General features: G+C 41.3%; 1 protein-coding gene across 7 annotated transcripts; it reads left to right on the top strand.

Moving 5' to 3' along the window:
* The first annotated feature begins 27 nt into the window (after positions 1–27).
* On the top strand, positions 28–17,925 carry TRH (thyrotropin releasing hormone). Of its 7 annotated transcripts, XM_064724373.1 has the most exons (6): positions 28–348; positions 997–1,199; positions 12,300–14,358; positions 14,448–14,500; positions 15,362–15,576; positions 16,446–17,924. In XM_064724373.1, exons 5-6 carry the CDS (start codon positions 15,384–15,386, stop codon positions 17,015–17,017), a joined length of 765 nt encoding a protein of 254 aa, XP_064580443.1. In that variant the 5' UTR covers positions 28–348; positions 997–1,199; positions 12,300–14,358; positions 14,448–14,500; positions 15,362–15,383; the 3' UTR covers positions 17,018–17,924. The 7 variants fall into 7 exon arrangements, with proteins under 7 accessions (XP_064580443.1, XP_064580444.1, XP_064580437.1 ...); XM_064724374.1 differs by lacking the exon at positions 14,448–14,500 and having other exon boundaries at positions 16,446–17,925; XM_064724367.1 differs by lacking the exon at positions 14,448–14,500 and having other exon boundaries at positions 12,310–14,358; positions 16,446–17,906.

The raw sequence follows: 17,925 nt of genomic DNA, 5'->3' as shown, positions 1-17,925 counted from the left end.
GGACTGGGCGGAGTCATATCAGTTCCCGGTCCCGCTGCCGCTGGTCTTGGCCTGGCCCGTTCCCGTTCCGCGGGGTCTCTGCCCTGCCCTGCCCTGCCCTGTCCCTTCCGCGGGGTCTCGGCCCGGCCCGCTCCCGGCCGCGGCGGGCGCCGGGGCGGCTCTCGGTCTCTGTGCTGCGGTGGCGGCAGACTCGCACTCCAGACAGTTTTTCTCTACTCACCTCTTCCGTCTGCCGCAGCCCCTTCCCTCTGGACCCGGCCCCTTCGGGCGCAGCCATGGCTGAGCTCCCTTGGGTGTCTCCTCGCCTTGAGACCCCGGCACCCCGCCTCAGGTGTGACCCCCGCACAGGTGAGTCACGGCCCCCTCAGCACTGACTAAAGCACAGCCTTCCAAAGAGCAGGGAAAACCCACATCTCCCTGCCAAACACCCTTGGCTCTGACCTCTGTGTCGAAGGAGCAGGAAAGGACAGTCATGCCAGGGTTGGCTCTGAATAGTTACCATGGCTTGGTATGTCCTTAAAAGGTAAAATCCATGCATTTCCACCACAGCCGACACTCCAGCCTGAGGTAACTCAGATCAATAGCATATTCCCAGCTGAGTATTAAAGGGGCTGTTGTCTATTTTTCTGGTCCCCGTGACTAAATTACTGTAGCTTTGCTCTCACGGTCCAGAAATCCTAGAGAGCCTTCAATGAAATTATGGCTCATTATAACTTTGAAGGATGCACTTTACTCTCTAGATAACGGTGTAATGCAATAATATAATGAAAAGTACCCTTCAATTTGCAAGATACTCTGTCTCTTGTAACTGCTCCAATGCAGCCAAAGAAATTAGTAAAAGAAAAGCAATTAATGCAAATAATAAAATTTAGTCTTTTTCATGTGGCATTTCCAAGAAAGTCAGCCTCATATCATTGCCCTTGAGCTAGATAAATGTGATTAACCCCCACTGCAGATGGAGGTGCTGTATTAAAAACACCTTTCTCAACTGCCCAGGTACAGGGCACCCGATGCTCAGAGGGCACAGGTCCAGCCCAGCATAATGCACAGCGTCAGCAAGGGACACCGAGGCCCCACAGCTGATCGGCACAATTTCTCTGCATACACCAGCATGTGTCCTTGTTGTGTGACTGGATTGCCGTAGATTCCCGGTGCTGTGCAGAGCACTGGAATGAAAGCCTGGACAGCTTTTCCCCTTGGTAAGGCACCGGTACTGCACAGTGTGAGTGTAAACCGACTGTGTGCAATCTCCTTCTACCCAGCGCTGTCAGCACCTCGCAGCACCTGGGCTCGCTGGGTCCCACTTCAGGGGCCCGTGCACCGCACAGCTGCCCTTGGGCACCCACAGCACTGAGCGGAACGCTGCGCTGCCTATGGGCACCCACACCTTGCAGTGTGTAACCCCAGCGGGGTGCCCAGCCGTCAGACGTGAGGGCAGACATGTCACACGCGTGTCGGCTGCACTCATGTAGGCTGGGCACAGGGCATGGGGGGACACAAGGGGACACGGGGGCCGTGGGGAACACGGCGGGCGGAGCCCCGCACCCCGCGATGGCAGGTCCGTCCGGCAGGGGGCAGCAGCGCCCCAGCCAGGTGAGCGGAGCTGGGACCGGGCTGGCATCGGGCTGGTTATTGCACTGAGATCTGGAAGAACAGTAGGTGACAGAGAGGTCCCGAGGAATGACAGGAAAACACTGCAGGACACCATCAAACACATTATTGATCCAGTCACTGGAATGAGATGTCTCAGAATTGTGATTAACTGCAGGGCTTACTTAAGAACAAAGGATCAATACTTAGCTTGGGAGGAATGCTTTGGTGGCATAATAAGTTTCTCTGTGACACTGAATGATAAACTCCCAGTTCTCATACACTGGGAGAGAAAAAACATGTTTTCATATTTTCCTCTAAGTAAAAACTGCCAGGTTTGCCATCTTTCTGAGGATGCATTCAGAAAATGAAGGCTGTGAGGGAGACAAAATGGATTCAAGCAGTGGCCAGTGCACTCAGCTTCATTTCTCAGACTCAGTGCTTTCAGGCTTCACAAGGGGAATACAAAGTCCATGTGTATTCTCCCAGCTCATAATACTGGTGGGAACCTTTGTGAGAACAAAACTGGAGGTTCTTACAAGAAGGACGCCAGCATACAAAGAGAGAACTTCAGGAAAAATGCTGGAAGGAAGGAGAGCAATAATGATGAGGGTGAAAATTTTAAAAACTAAACTCCAAAGGGTCTGAAGACCACAGAAGTAATCCAACTAGAAAGTGCTGAATGATGGTAGTGAACTACCTTGATATGGTTCTGCATTTGAAAAAACTATTTCTTTTGTTGCAGTTTACAACTATTAAAAAAGTAACAAGAGAGACAATTTGTAAGAGCATTCAGAATCCAACCCTGCCCTTACTCATCAGCTTGTACTTGTCATGAACACTCACAGGAGACACAAAAATGTTTTAAGTGTTTTAGTCAGGGATACATCATTTCTTCAAGCCCTTCCACTTCCAAAAAAAAAACCCCAAAAACCCAACAACAAACAAACAAAAAGCCCAAACAAACAAACAAAAACAACAAACCCAAAAAAACCTCACCCCCCCCCAAAAAAAAAAAAACTTAATATGCCTTGCTGCTTGGAGTAAAAGATTAAAGTGATCATTTACTCTAAATGCCATGTAATGCAGACATAGTTTAAGATGCTTTATGACATCAAAGCAGAAAGAAATACTGAACACATAACATGAATTATCTGTATAGCCCAAAGCATACAGACATTTAACTTATTGCTTTGTTTTACAAAAATCACAAAAATTTGTCATGTTCCATACAGGAAGCTTTTTCTCTCACTGACTTGGTCAGATGTTAAAAATGTAACATAAAAGATTTTTCTGTTCTCATAAACACGACTTGCCAACAAAGAAGTTTGTTCTGCATGATGTACTACTGGATCAATAAGCAAAAGGCCGAGAGGAAATGTAACCTACCAAAGAATAGACACATTTTGCTGGAACGATGTGTTGTCATTAGGTATAATTGGGCAAATGGCAGTGTGATCTCCAAAGCCTCAGCTGATCATATTCCCCTGAGTACATTAATAATTTTAGGGAAAAGTGCATTAACTATGCCTTGCTTTATTGTACTGCTGAAGTGGAGAACAGGTGTGATAAAACAAACAAGTTTGTAATCTTTGCTTCCTTTGTAAATGAATTCTTAATCACTTTGGCTCTTATTTCCATACAAGATTTAACGTTTTGATAATTATGAGAGCAATGGAAGCTTGGCAGCTTCCCTTTTGTGGCACAGGTAAGCAGATTCAAGAGGCTTTTAATTCCTAGTGCTAATACATATAGCTTATTCAGGTCTTTCTAAAAAGGCAGATAACATCACGCCTGCCCTTGACATAATAAGCAAAGATCAACAACACAATTGTTGCCATTCTAGACTTACTTGCACTGAGAAGCAGGTTTTACTACATCAGGATAAAAGCAGAGTATCATTTCAGCCTTTGTCATGGGAATGTCTAGCTCTGTGCCAAATTTTGACCCTTCTTGATACATCTGATCAGTATGCTGAATTAAATCAACTGGGGCTGAGCAGTCCCTACAATTTATGCAAGCATGAATTTGGAGCAGTGTGGATAGGAAGAAAGAGGAATGAGAGGGTCTTTTCAGTGCTTGTGTGCAGTTAGATCTGATTATGGTTTACAGTGACACAGATGACACTGGTCTAACACCAGCTGCTCCAATTCTACTCTCAGTACCTCCAGCTGGGTGACTGTGCTCCAACTCTTGCACCACCAATTCATTCTAAAACTAGTGAGTTCTTTGAATGAAGAAAATTATCACCAACTGCTGCTTAATTTCAGGGTCACCAAGTGAGTATTTTAGTTTTCTCCCCAGTCTTTCTGCTCCCCTAAAGGCAGTTCTTCCCTGTGACAGATGCCTAAAGGAAAAATGCTCCCCTGCTGAAGACCCCTGGTGGAAGCATACATGTCACCGGGCCAAACAACTCAAACTTTTTCTTTCCTCTTCAGTGGCTCAATTAGGAAGTCAGGGTGTTCTTGTTTCCAAGTCTCATATGAGATGTGAGACTTAATTTAAAGACATCTTGTTCAGTCAGAAGCACCTAAATGGTCATTGATTGTTTTTCCATAGTTGGATATGTAAGTCTCTTTAAAAACACAAACTGTTTGTTATTTGTGTTCTATTTCCATTGCTAGACAAGCTACAGGGTTTGTGTTAATATTACTGGAATAAGACGAATACAAGTTTCAACAAGTCAAGTCTGAACTCTTACACTCCTGAGTACCAGGAGTATTGCCATGTTATCGAGACAAAATTGTTCAGGCACAGTCACATTAATTAGAAACATCTGCAAGGATCCTGGAGAAAGCACATCTGGTTGGAAAATTTCCATCATCATTTGGATGCTGAAAATTCAATAACACAAGGACAATATTACTTTATACCAGTTAAAGATAATAGGATGGCTATAGCTCCCCTTTGGTTCATTGGGCTCTGAACAGCACAGCAGAGCCTGTGCAGTGTTGGGGAAACTTCAGTTCAACCATCCAGGAGCTGCTCTGGCATTCACACTTGCATCGCCTGAGCCGGGAGTGAGGCCCCTTTGCAGTTTCTACCCCCACTCTCACAGTCAGACCAGGTTTCCTTACATGGCTCAGACATTAATATATTTCCTGAAGTAAACATTAAATAAGCAAAGACCTTTCAGCAACCTCTGGCAATATCAAGTCAGATGACACAATATCATTCATTTAACTTAATCTTTTCACTTAGGTTCCTAGGAGATAGCAGTTAAATTCTGCTGGAATCACAAACTTACTCTACATCTATACGATTTCAAGGGCTGCAGTTGATTCACATGCTATAGTAGGGCTCTGCTTCTGCTCTCACAGCCAGAGAAAGAGGGCAGTACCTGGTACCTAGAAGCTGCTACCGTTCCATATGTTGTCAGATCTTCAAAGGATCAAAGCAACCAAGACAACAAATACTTGAGCAAACCTGGCTACTTCCTTTGTGTTTAAAATGGGAAAGATAACCCTTTGAAAATGTCACCACTTAATTGTAAATTCACTGTCATTCCATTGGTTTTAATTTTTTGTGTTGTCAATTTGCAGGAAGCTGAGAACTCTAAGAACAGAAGTTAGTGCAGAAGAAAAAAGTTCTGTTAGTTCTGTTAGTGTAGAACTAACAGAAGTTAGTTCTGCAGACTACAAGTTTTGTAGTCTGCAGAACTTGTAGTCTTCTAAATTTTTAAGTAGGGAGGTCCAGACTATATCACCTTGGAGTCCATATTCTGAAGCAGAAGTCTAAATAAACCACGATCTACTTGTAATCAGGTACTGTTTTACATCATAAGGTCCCCAAACTCTCTACTACTGTAGATCACTAACTCTGTAATTAAATAATCTGTAGCTACCTGAGGCTGAAAAGGACTTAACAACTTTGCAATTTAAGTTTGCTACAGAGTGAGAACATTGCACCTGTCTTGACTGGTAAACCTGGCTTCTTTATCCAGACAAGGGAAAGAACAAGCTAACTCTGAGCCCTTTTTATGTATAGTTCAGAGCTCCTCTGTAACCACTCTGGCTGGGACAGAGTTAATGCCAGTGCCAGGCAGCCTGCATGTCTTGATAAGCTATTTCAAATGTAAAATATTGGGTCATATTTTTGATTAAAAGCTATAAAATAGAATGTTATGAACATTTTAACTTTGTATTTTCCATGATGATCTCTGAATCACTCATGGCAATGCAGGTGTGAAAGCAACTCCCAAGAGGTTTGGGTTTTTTTACTTTTTCTAGTTGCTTTGCTTTTGTTACAGTTTCTAGATGTGTAATCATTTGCTAGGATACCTGCAGATCATCACAGAGGAAATTTAACAAAAGGATTGCTTTTATAAATGTCCTTTTTCTTCATCCTTTGGAAGTAATTCCAAACCCTGCATTCTCTTGTACCACATTCAAGGAAGACTATCACCAGCCATTCCAGGAGTGCATTCTAGAATTCCATCACACCATTTAGGTGTCAACATAGAACATTTCAAATCTGATAGCAGCTTCAACAAGGAAAGAAAGAAATCTGGAGGAGAAAACTGTTTACTAAACGCATCAGCAATTTGTAGAAAGAATCCTGTGAAATTGCTGATATTTAATATATGTATGATATAAAATTGCGGTTTTGTCACAATTGACTACACCAGAGCTTCACCAGAGTCAGATTAAACACGAGTTTTGTATTCACCATTTTCTTTACTAAGATTTGCATGCCCTGCCCACTGGGCTTGGTGAAGTCTACTTGTCCCTAGGAAAATCCCCAACAAACTATAAATAACAATTTTTACTTCTCTTGTCATAATTTGCGACTGTTAAAGCATATCACAAGCATCAAAACTCTCTGTATCATAGCTTATTTGTGGACAGGGAACACAAAACTCTGATATTTAAGAGCTTACTTAATTCCAGTTACCATCTATGAAAAGTCTGACTCTGATTTTAACTATAGTTGGATTTTTGCCTCAATGAGTCACTGAAAATCACAGAGCAATTCAATGTAAGAGACAGAAACAAAATCAGCTCAGTTTTCAGGCTCCATTCTAATCAAATAACCATGTGGTCTCCCAGCTTGGTGCTTATAAAAATACAACATACATGCTGTGGTTTGCATCTGCAAACCATTCTCCAGCTACTTTTAAACGTATCTTTGTTCATGCTCAGGCTTTGCTGAAAACACCCAGGGGAAGAGAATGACACAAAACCTGAGAGGCATACAGACTTTGTGCCTCACAGTCTTCTCAGCAGAAGCAGGTGTTAAATGACTCAAGGAACTTTTGCTCCAGTGCTACATGTTCATTCACTCAGCTTCCCTTGACATGCACAGAGTCTGCCAGCTGGACTAATGAGAAGAGAAATCCACAAGAATATCACAGAAGCTATTGCTAAAAATCAATACTACTCCTGGTCTCAGCAGATCACCTCATGTGTGTCTTTATTGCCCCATAAAGAACAATATCTAGTATTTGTTCAATAATTGCAATTCCTGCCCCCAAAATGGCATCTGAATACCTATTGATTCTCACTTTATGCTGTTTGCTCATAAACAAACCCATTAAGCACCCATGGAAGAGTCTATTGTTATTACAATGAGTATGAGAGTTATAAAGGTGCAAATTAGATAAAGGTCATTGTTGTTATGTAGCTCACAGTACAATATGAAAATGGTCTTGAGCAACTGGTTGTGGAGACCTTCGTCCCCCTCCAAGTCTCTCAGCTGCACATCAAGCTCCAGCTAAATGGCTGTGCACAGTGGGCAAGGGAGCAGTTCTATACTGAGTACTCCGTAAACGTCCCTCATATTAACCAGTTAGTTCACACAATCCACCAAGGAAAGAACTCCCAACCTACTGTGCTCTACACAAGGCACACATGGCAGCATATCAGATCTCTGGTGGCTTCTGTGGTTAGTCAAGTACAGGCAGTAGCACTTCCCAGTTGTCTTCCAGCCACACCTCTAGTGCCATAAATCCATACATTTGCTACAGTGAAGGCTTGGATTCTAAGTAAGAGCTTCCAGTTTCACTGGTATCATTAGTAATGGTTGCAAGTGACAGGAATAAAAATTCCTGTAGCCATGTGCCCTGCAGACACAGTGAGACTAATGGACAATACTAGAAACAGTAAACTATATCATTAATATTTGCTAAGACCTTCCTATAAATGGCCTGTGCTGGAATTAGACAGCAAAACCTGCACGTCTTTATCCTTCTGGTAATGGCAAGTGACCCACTTTCTTATAAGCCTTTTCTTACAAAAGGGAGGAAATCCATGCCAGGATAAAATGACTGTCTTCTTTCTTTCACATCCTTTTTCAACACTGTAGCAAAGCTCACAAATCAACTGTAACCTGGTCCTGATTAGCTTGATGCTGATTTACAGCTACCCAAACTCTTGAAATATCATATTTATGGCCAACGCAACTGACATGATTACCCCACCCTCTTGCTTCATCATTTCATACACCTTCAGGTGCATGTGTAGATGTATGATAGGTGTAGGTGCACGCAGGGGTGTATGCATATACACCTAGATTTCATTCTAACTCTCTTGGGAAGACAGTTTCAGATTTTACTTCACCATAGTACTTATGTCTTCACTGTTGCTGTGCTACAAGACTCTTAAAATGAGTAGCTGAAAAGATAAAATGTCTAATCTTACTGCAGGAACGTGGTCAGCAAATTTAAGCCCTCACCAAATGAGTAGACCAAATAACTTAGTAACTAGTAAGAAAGACAAAGATACTAGACAAAATAGACAGGAACGGTTCATAAGTAAAATCCAGCATTACACACATTCATCATCACAGGCAGACAGGAATACCTGAGGAGAAGGAGAAATACCTGAACTGTTACCTAATTCAACCAGATCAGCTGACATGACTGGTACCAGAAGTTAACTTTGTTAGTTAAACCAGATTCCTGTTCAAAATTCCTCTCTACCTCTGATTCCAGGATTATCCTCCAGTAGAAGAGCAGTTCTTAGGTGTTGTGTATGGATAGGCACAAACACATCTGCCTTTTTGAGGTGGTCCTTCCACAAGCCCATTTCCCTTTCTTAGCACAGCAACATATACAAGTTAAGGGTAAATCACATTTGTGTTGCATCCTTAAAGCCAGGCTTGAGGTCACTTTACAGAATAATTTTAAATTAACTTCGAACATTGTCTTTTACAGCAGCCAAATGCAACAATAAGATATACACATCTTTAATTTTAAAAGCTGCTATATATATATCTAAATTTTGAGAGGATGATGTTCTACAGTGAGGCACAAGGAACAGTTCTGGAACTTTTCATTCTGCTTTTACATCCTATTCTTACTTGTGCTCTCCGATTCCCAATCACTGGGGATGCACCATTTGTGTCAAGCCTTCAGGAGCTTTGGAGCCTTGTACCTCACAACTGAAGCAGCCAGGACTGGCAGGCAGACTGTCCAAATAGGCTCTCTGCTGATTGCTTCTAGTGAAGTGGACAGGAGTACTGGCTGCAAGCTGAGGATTGTGGACTTCAAAATCCAAATCAGCACTTTCAAACACTGGTGCCAAACACTAAATCTCACAAATTTCCATCTCTTCACACCAAATTATAACTTCTCTGTCATAATTAGTATGTCTTAGGAGTGAGTGTAAGGGACAGGCACAGAGCAAGCACATCACCATGCCACTTCTTCAATTTCTATGGAAGTAGTGATCTTCTATCTACAACCATCCAGATGACTTTGCAATTTACCTCACAGTGTGAATCAGACTTGCTTCTGAAAAGTAAGCTGAATGTTTTCTACCATTCTAAATCAAATTTCCCCAAATCTATTCTTGCTATATGATGAAACTCACCCCAGTTCAAACATAGTATTTTGGCAAGGTGAACGGAACTGTAAATTTGCTTCATCTGATGACTGTTGGAAGTGAACAAGATCTTGAGTCTTGTCATCAGTAGCTGTGAAAAAACAACAGGCTGGGCAGCTGGAAGGTTTTTTTGGTGCTTGGAGGCATAGAGCCATGTTTCATTTAGTGACATTTGTTTTTGAAAGATCCTGGACTGTGCCTGAAATAAGAATCAGGGCACAGAAATATTCTTTCTGATGATGGCAATTTTCTTCCCAAATCACAGGGCTCACTTGACTAGAAAACTATAGAAATGATTCTGCATAAACATTGTGGAGATAATTACAAAATAAAGAATCACTACAATGAATCTATTGAGATCTTTAATTCCAAACTGCCACCCTCCCAGAAAGAATAAACTGTGAGTTAGTCTGACTCTTAAGTATACAATTAAGCCTGTCAAGTTTTGGCTGCCTAATATGCTGTTTAATATTGAAAACTCTGTCAGTTAACCAATATGTGGCATTAATGTCATAATGCTTTGGGTTTGCTTCCTCATGAACAATACAACTATTTAGCCGATACAAGCAACATGTTATTTATACACCTTTTGGCAATAGTTTTAATGATATGTGGAATACTGCCCTTTCCTTCTAATATAATAGTTCCCTTTTTGGATTGAAATTGATGAGGAGAGCTGTGTATGTGTTCCATGTGGAATTTACTCAGTAATTCTATTAAGGGCTTCCTCACAAAGAAATAAATGTTCTCAATCTCCTTCAATACTCATCCTACTCATTATTTAAAACAGAAGGCCTAATCTCTCCAGTTTCCTCAAAGGGTTTTCTATTAGTTTCAATGAATTCAAAAAATTAGGCTTCAACACTTTCATGTTTGCAAAACTATGAAAGTCTGGGCCTTACAGTCAGAGCAAAAGGTTTTGCCATTTCTGGAATTTTTGACAAGGAGGTGTCAATTGAAGGTTACACAGTCTTCAAAAAGGAATCCTTTACACGTCCTTACCATGTTCAGGTCATGCTTCAAGTGCCATTCAACATCAGCCAGCAGAGCTTCTAATAATTTCACCAGATTCTCCAGGCCAATTCCTTCACCTGGCTGTAACTAAAGCTCACCCCTAAAAGGCCACAGAGCTTACATCACAAACAAGTGTGTACCACTACAGATTCTTGCACTAGGCAACAAGAGAAGTACTGTGGTGGGGGCTCAGTGCTGGAAGAAGGAGAACATGATAGACGAGTTACCTTTGTTTCCCTTCCTAGATTTTATATTCACAGCTAACAAAAACAAATAGGAAAGCTGTCCTTATTATTCCTCAAGGGTTTTGGTTTTGTGATGACTTGCAGCAAAACCAGCTGGGCTATGATAAGCTGATCTGCTGCCCATAGTGAAGCCCCCCTGGCTGGTTACGTTTACACAAAGGGATCGCTTTTGCTAACAGTGGTGGTGACCGCAGTAGGCTGCATTTCAGAAACCTCCTTCATGTGTCATTACATCCACTCAGAACTGTCTAGGTCCATTTACCTAGCAAATGAATTTTGGGGACTAGCAGATAGAAGTTGCTTAAAACTCTCCCTTCATTAATTATTAATATTTAATACAAGGTTTGTAGATTATACAATCTTCTATTGTAGTGACATCTACTGCCACAAAAAGCTGACAGTTCTGGGAGATCACAAGTCCTTTTTTAATTCTAAGAGGAGAGACAAACTTTCAGACATTAATGCATTTCCTTGGGCCTAAAAGAGGTTTGTACTCCTGAAGGCTTGCCTCCCTTGTAAAACTTTATTATGCATGTAAAAATATACCATCTAAATATCATTGTGGCTGTACATACTCTGGCACTCCGATGTCATTAAAATCAGAATGAAGAAAAGCTGGAATTATACGTCTCACAAAAATACAATACATCCTCCTCCAGGGCAAACTATTTACCTGTTCTTATGCAGGAAGGATCATGTTAAGAAATCACATGGAAAGAGAGAATTGTCCACCTATTACTGATATCAATCTCCCTAATTTTCTGCCTGAATAGTTCAATCAAGGAACAAACTGGGACAAATGATATAAAGAAACTGTGCTTTTACATTTTCCAGAGAAAACAAAATAGCTGATTTGACTCTCATTTCTGTTAGCAAACAAGTCATTACTAATTCACAGCACTTTCAACAAGAGGAAGTTCAGACAGAACAGCTTAGATTTGCAGTCATTGGAAGAAATACAATTCAGGAAATATCCAAGAGGTTAAAGTTATTTAAAGAGATGAGAAGATCAAAATTACAGTCATAGTGACAGTGTACAGTTAATAAAAATTAATGGGATGCCTTAAGTAGTCAGTGAAGGTATTTCTCTCATTCTTGCACACAGAAGCAATGCCATGTAGGTAACCTTTTAAATGGGAAAGATGTGTGTCTTGTGAGGTTCTACCAGAAACCAAACCTATTTTCTATAAAGGAAGGCTAACTTTAGACCAGAACAGATTCTGGTCTCACTTCCTAATTCTAAAACTATGGATCTGTGACAAAGGGCAAACCGCTTAAAATTCAGCGTCTCCTAGTGAAACTGGTAACAAATGCAATGAGCCATAGATTCCAAACAAGAGTATTTTTTATTCCTATAGGTAAAGAAAAGCAGTTCCCATAACAACTTCTATAATTCAGGATTCCTGGAGGGATGACTATACTAAAAATGAGCAATGTACTTCAGTTACTTATCTCTGACAGTGACAAGAGCAAGGCAGTCAAAATAAGATGTATAAATTCAAAAATCTGCCAAGGAGAACTTTCTGCCCAACTCATGGCTGACTAACTGTACAAAACATGTCTATATTCTTTAAAATAGAGATGAGACTAGGGTTAGCAGCAGATTTTCTCATTATTCTCCTTTGAGATCTTTTTAGGGACCAACTCTGTGCCCAGTGACAGCCCCAATGTGAAGGCCCCACTGCTATGAACGCCAACACTGAGCTGGACAAGTGCTCGGCACAAATGGAGGCACCAGGGTCCCGGTGCCACATGGTGAGTGACTGCAGTCAGCAACACATGCAACACGCAAGCTGGAGAGGGGAGCAACACAGACCTCAGTCCTCACAGATCACGTGTATGCGTCTGACTCTGGTTCTGGAGGAGCTGTCTGCCTCCCAGTTTCTTCATTTAGAAGCACCTTGAGAAGCAGGGGTGCCCTTGAGAATGTTTAAAAGAAAATTCAGGAACTTCCTCAACTGAGCTGACACAAAAGATCAAGGGGCTTGATGCACTTGTGACAAAATACAGCAGCTGGACAAAGGATTGAGGATCACAGTGATGCTGAAATGCTGTATTTAGGTGTGAAATGTGGTAGTTCAACATCTCTGCAATTCTAGAACCTACCGCAGACTTGGATGTGGACTGGGAGCCAAACCCCGTGCTGACAGAAGCTCTGGGCAAGTCTGGGTTGTCAATGTATTTGTGACAGGACAAAAAAGTATAGCTTGGAACACTCTGGAGTTTGAGGAAACAAACTCTCCCTCCTACCCATGAATTCTTCTCAGTGCCATGAGTAATTGTGCAGTCAGGGGGAGGAAAGAATATTTACACTTATAAAACAAACCTCCAGAAATCTTTTAAATAGAAAAATCACCTGTGGGGGAAATGAAACAGAAATAATGTAGCTGGGAAAAGGCAAAACAGAACTCAAAAAGAAAGGATATCATATAAAAATCAGATAGTTTTCCGGCTGTGAAATAGAAAAAGGACATTTTTCATTAAAAACCCTGACTCTCTGAGGTGCTGAATTTTAAGTTTCTTCCTTTAAACAAAGCACTAAAACTACTAAATGAGTCCAAAATAAGATAAAATAACTCTGAGCAAAGAGATGAAGCTGGCCAGACTGGATGTCCTGGGCATTGCACTGTGAATATAATTTTGCACCTGCTGAGGAGCTTTGCATGGGGATGTAATTATAACACAGTGTTTTACATGTTCTCTAAAAGTAACCTCAAAAGTGTGTCAAGAATCAGATTTTAAGGAGAATGAAACTGGGCAGTTTCCCATTTCATCAATGCCCACTTTCATAGGGCAATACAGTAACTGTTTAAACTCAGGTGTCGTACCTGAGAGACCTTATGGGCTTACGACACCTAGGAAATGCCAAGGGGTTGTCCTGCCCTGTATGAACAGTACTGTGTGGAGCAGTATGTTAAGTAGACAACAGGTTAAAGACAGGGAGTCTTATTTCAAGTCACAATAGTATAATGCTTTTTGAAGCACATAGCAGCAACATAAACATGTTTTAATATTTAATGTTATGCACCTCATATTCTAAAATACTTTCTGTGGAAGCCTATGCCAAAAAAATATGTAACTGTGAGCCAGAAACTGTATAGTGTCATTCAGAATAAGAACCCAGGGTATACACTTACTTAAATCTAATCCATTACATTTTTGCCATTGTCTTTTTTCCCTAGCCTAATTAATTACCTACCTCTCTGCTTTTATTCCAAAACACTTGCTTAATAGAGGACAAACAAGCTTAGTTTTGTTAAGCAAAGAAAACCTCCTTTTATTTATGCTGAGTTACATAAAGTTCAACATAATCTCTTTAGAGAATGGGAAAATAATGGTTTCTGGGAGCCGAGCACGGATTTATGGAGGCCAGCAGATAACTGTGTGAATCTTAAATGCATTCAAAATGCAGCTCTCTGAGAGCAGTAAAAAAAAAACCAAAAAAAAACCAACAAAAAAAACCCCCATCATATTCCCTAAATTACCTCAGAGCTGTTTGCATAAAGGGTCCAGAGGCAGTAGACTATAAGTACAGAGATGTGAGCCCTGCAGAGAGCACACGGCAACGCTTCTGTTGGACACTCCGTGTGCCTGCAGCAGCAAAAGGGCAACTGAAACGCAGGTGCACAAACAGCTTTAAAGGACTTGGCAGATGCATCAAGCAGAAATCTGAAACTACAAATCAGGTAATTTATCAAATAATTTCCTTTTTAGCAGATTTTACCTTTCTGTCTAAAGATTGCTCTGAGTCAAATTGCCTATGTGATGTTCTTAGGGCTATTACTCAAGGATTTGATCAGAACTGATAAAAACCTGCCAATAAAAAAGGTAATGAACTCATTTTCTATTTGGGAAATTTCTAGGACTTCATAAAATTGTGCATTTCTTTTATGTTCTGAAAATATAAGATAAATTACTTCTGCAGTAGTATTAAAGATGTATTCCATTCTACTGAAGGAACTCTGTTTACTGTAAAATAAATCCCTAAGCATGTTAGGAATTCAGTGCTAGCTAGAAGAAACAGGAAAACACTTGGTATCTGGGCAAGACGTAATAGAGGATACAATTATTATTATGCTTCTGAAAAAAATATAAGGTACTTCCCTCATTTGTTTCCATGCAAGATATCTCCCTGCCACACAGAGCATAGCTGTCTTCTTAGCCTGACAAATACCCAGCACATGGCTACTTTAAATGTATAGAAAAAGACAGCAAAAAACTAGTGGATTATTTAGGTTTGCCTTTAACTAAGGGTGGAATGGAAGTGCTGCTAATCTCAACATCATTTTAAAATTAACTCTTAACAAAGGGAATTGCCTGATGGAGATAGCAGGTATAGATGCCTACACCTTGTGCATACAGAGTTCAAGGGGGAAATTATGTTTGCCTCTTGACAGAAGGCAGAGTAAAATCACTGTTTTTCAGAATCACTTGTGCCTCAGGAAGTTCATATCATATTTATTCTGCCAGAAAAATGAACAACTACCTGGTTTTAATTATGAAGAATTTAAATGCTTTGAAGGATAAAAAACAAACGGAGAGGTTAAAAACAGAAATTAGGAAAGACCCTAAGAGACTTCAATCCCTGCATCAGTGCCATGTTTGTTTTTCAGTGTCTGGAAATATTGCTGTTATTGCTAGGTTTGCTTGCTCCATCCTCCTCCCCTGTTGTTCTCTGTCCAATTGAAGTTGCAGGAACCCCTGTCCCAAAATGCCATCCATCCAGCTGCCACTGCTACTCCTCTGCTTGACCTCGTGTGGTGTTTGCTTCAATGGGGGACATCTCCTTCCAGAGGAGAGTGAGAACATGGGAAAAAGTCCCCTGGATGACATCCTTCAGAGATCTGAAAGCCTCATTCTTCAGTCTGTCCTCAAGAAAGCTGAAAGGGAAGAGATTAATAAAGGTATATATATCACTGGGGACACCCATTTGGTAATAGCATAGCACTTGATTGAGATCATTAGATCTCAGAAATCAAGGTATGACTTCCATGTCTTAATCTTTTTACTTAGCACTGGAACTAAGGGGAAGGGAAGGATAAGAGGGCTGCCACAATACAGTGACAGACAGTTCTTCACAGGTGCTTTCTTTTCTAAGATCTCTTTGCTCAGGAAAGGCTGTACTATCCCTAAGCAGCTGCTGCATAATAAAAAGGTAGAAGCTTGTCAGAGAAAACCTGCTTGTCCAGCAGGTACTTCCCTAGGGAAGCTCCAAGAGGTCCCATGAAGGACATTCTGCAGCTGTGGACCCTGCACCTAATGTAAATTCGAGGTGGGGGTGCTGCCATTCACCTACTGCCCTGATCCACTGGTGCCTACCCCCCAACAGAGGCAGGCTTTTTCCACGGCTGGGAATGCTAGAGGCTGCTCCAGTGTCTACATCTCCCACCTTGTAGACGCTCTGCTACCAGTTGTCACAGCAAGGAAGATCAGACTCAGGGATTGCAAGAAACAGCACAGAGGTGCCGTCCAGCAAATGGGAGCACTGGGTCCTTCCATAGTGGAAGACGAGCTGGCCCCAAGTGCCCACAGGAAAAGCCATTCTCTCTCTTCACTTCAATGCTGAGAATTGTTTGTGTTGATCCAAGCACTGAAATATTAAAAAGAGCCTAAGAATGAGTAAGATATACTAATAGGGTTATGACTGGTAGCTGGAAATACAGAGTTGGCTTTCAAAAAGCAACAGATTATGATCCTGCTCCACAAATTCCTATTACAACTTCCTTCGGGAGGATTATGGGGTTTTATTAACCTTATTCTTTTCCTTGGACAGAATCAAATGCCCCTCTGCTACAACGGCTTTCCAAAAGACAACACCCTGGGAAAAAGTACCTAAGTAATCTGGAGAAGAGACAGCATCCTGGAAAAAGAGATGTTGAGGAAGAGGCATCTTATGGAGACAGTCAGAAGAGGCAGCATTCAGGAAAAAGGGAGATGGAAGATGATGTCTATCTGGAGCTGAAAAGGCAACAGCCTCCCAGCAGAAAGTCACTGTTGGATCAGTTTGCTTACAGCCCTAGGGCACAGCTAATCTACACGAATGAGTTATCCAAAAGAGAACATCCAGGCAGAAGATATCCGATGTACAAGCACCAGCGTCCTAGCAAAAGAGGCTGGAATTATGAGGTAGATGTATATGGTGAGAAACGCCAGCATCCTGGAAAAAGGTACTGGAATTCTGACAGCTCAGATGACACAGGTCCCTGCAACTTTCAGGAGACATTCACTTGTCATGAAGGCAACTTGTTGCTTGATTTAGTAGATGATGTTAGCAGAGACAGGGTAGAAGAAAAGCGTCAGCACCCAGGAAAAAGATCAGCATGGGAAAATGAAACAGAGGAATGAGAAAATAATTGTGTAGCACTTGCATTTGGTGAAGTAAACTGCCAAAATCACCAAATCACCAAAACATCCCGTTCACTTCTTTTTGGCTTCCTGCTGCTGACCTCTGCACCTACCTTTAAGTGTGTTAATGCTCCCATCCAAGTTAATGGCTTTGTCACACACTTAAAGCAAAGAAACTAAAGGACCCATCTGAATGGAACAGGCAAGTACTGAGAATCCTCAATTTCCCCACTTTAGGAAGAGTGCTTATTTTCTTAGGAGCCCAGACCCCAAAATAATCCAGCTGTGTGTTCCTAAATGAATAAAACAGGCTCTTAAATTTCTGTTCTGATGCTACTGAAGTAGAATAATTATATGGTTTCCTCTCACATCAGAGAAATCAGTAAATAGTGAGGAAGAAAAAAGAACATATGGCAATTGTTTCAAAATTAAATAGAGCAGGTTTTCAGTTCTAAATAATAACATTCTGGACACCTGAGTCCTTGTACACTACAATCTGTCCAGACAGTAAAGCACTATAGAGAGACAGGAACAGTTTCAACTGGAACAAAATAAATTAGTGACTTTATAGTTTGTCTTGGAACTGGCACAGGAAAACCCTCTTCACCTAAGAGGCTACAGAGTGAAAATGGTTAATGCATCCCTGAACATCTCAAGCACACATTGTGACCCCTGCTGACTGTGTACAGCCCACACAAGAACTCCCACCCTGGTGTGTCCACACTTCAGTCATGCCACTTGAAATCATGCCTTCTCCTCAGGCATTTAATAATAAAGCAAGAAGAGATCCTTCTCTTTCAGTGAGGATTTCTGATTTTACTTCTCTCAAAGGAATGCTTTTACTTTCTGTGGTCAGATTTCCAAAAGTGTTAATTTGATATGAGTTATTCAATAAACAAGAATAGTCA

This window comes from Zonotrichia leucophrys, chromosome 12 (assembly GCF_028769735.1).
Source record: "Zonotrichia leucophrys gambelii isolate GWCS_2022_RI chromosome 12, RI_Zleu_2.0, whole genome shotgun sequence".
NCBI classification, from domain to species: Eukaryota; Metazoa; Chordata; class Aves; order Passeriformes; family Passerellidae; genus Zonotrichia; species Zonotrichia leucophrys.
Note: the sequence above shows the minus strand (reverse complement) of the source record. Positions and strands in the feature narration are given on the sequence as shown.

Excerpts from the sequence above, each read along its gene's own strand:
- TRH (XM_064724374.1), top strand. The coding sequence starts at position 15,384 with ATGCCATCCATCCAGCTGCCACTGCTACTCCTCTGCTTGACCTCGTGT. Across the intron at positions 15,577-16,445 it reads AAGGGAAGAGATTAATAAAG|AATCAAATGCCCCTCTGCTA; the intron begins GTATATATATCA and ends TTCCTTGGACAG.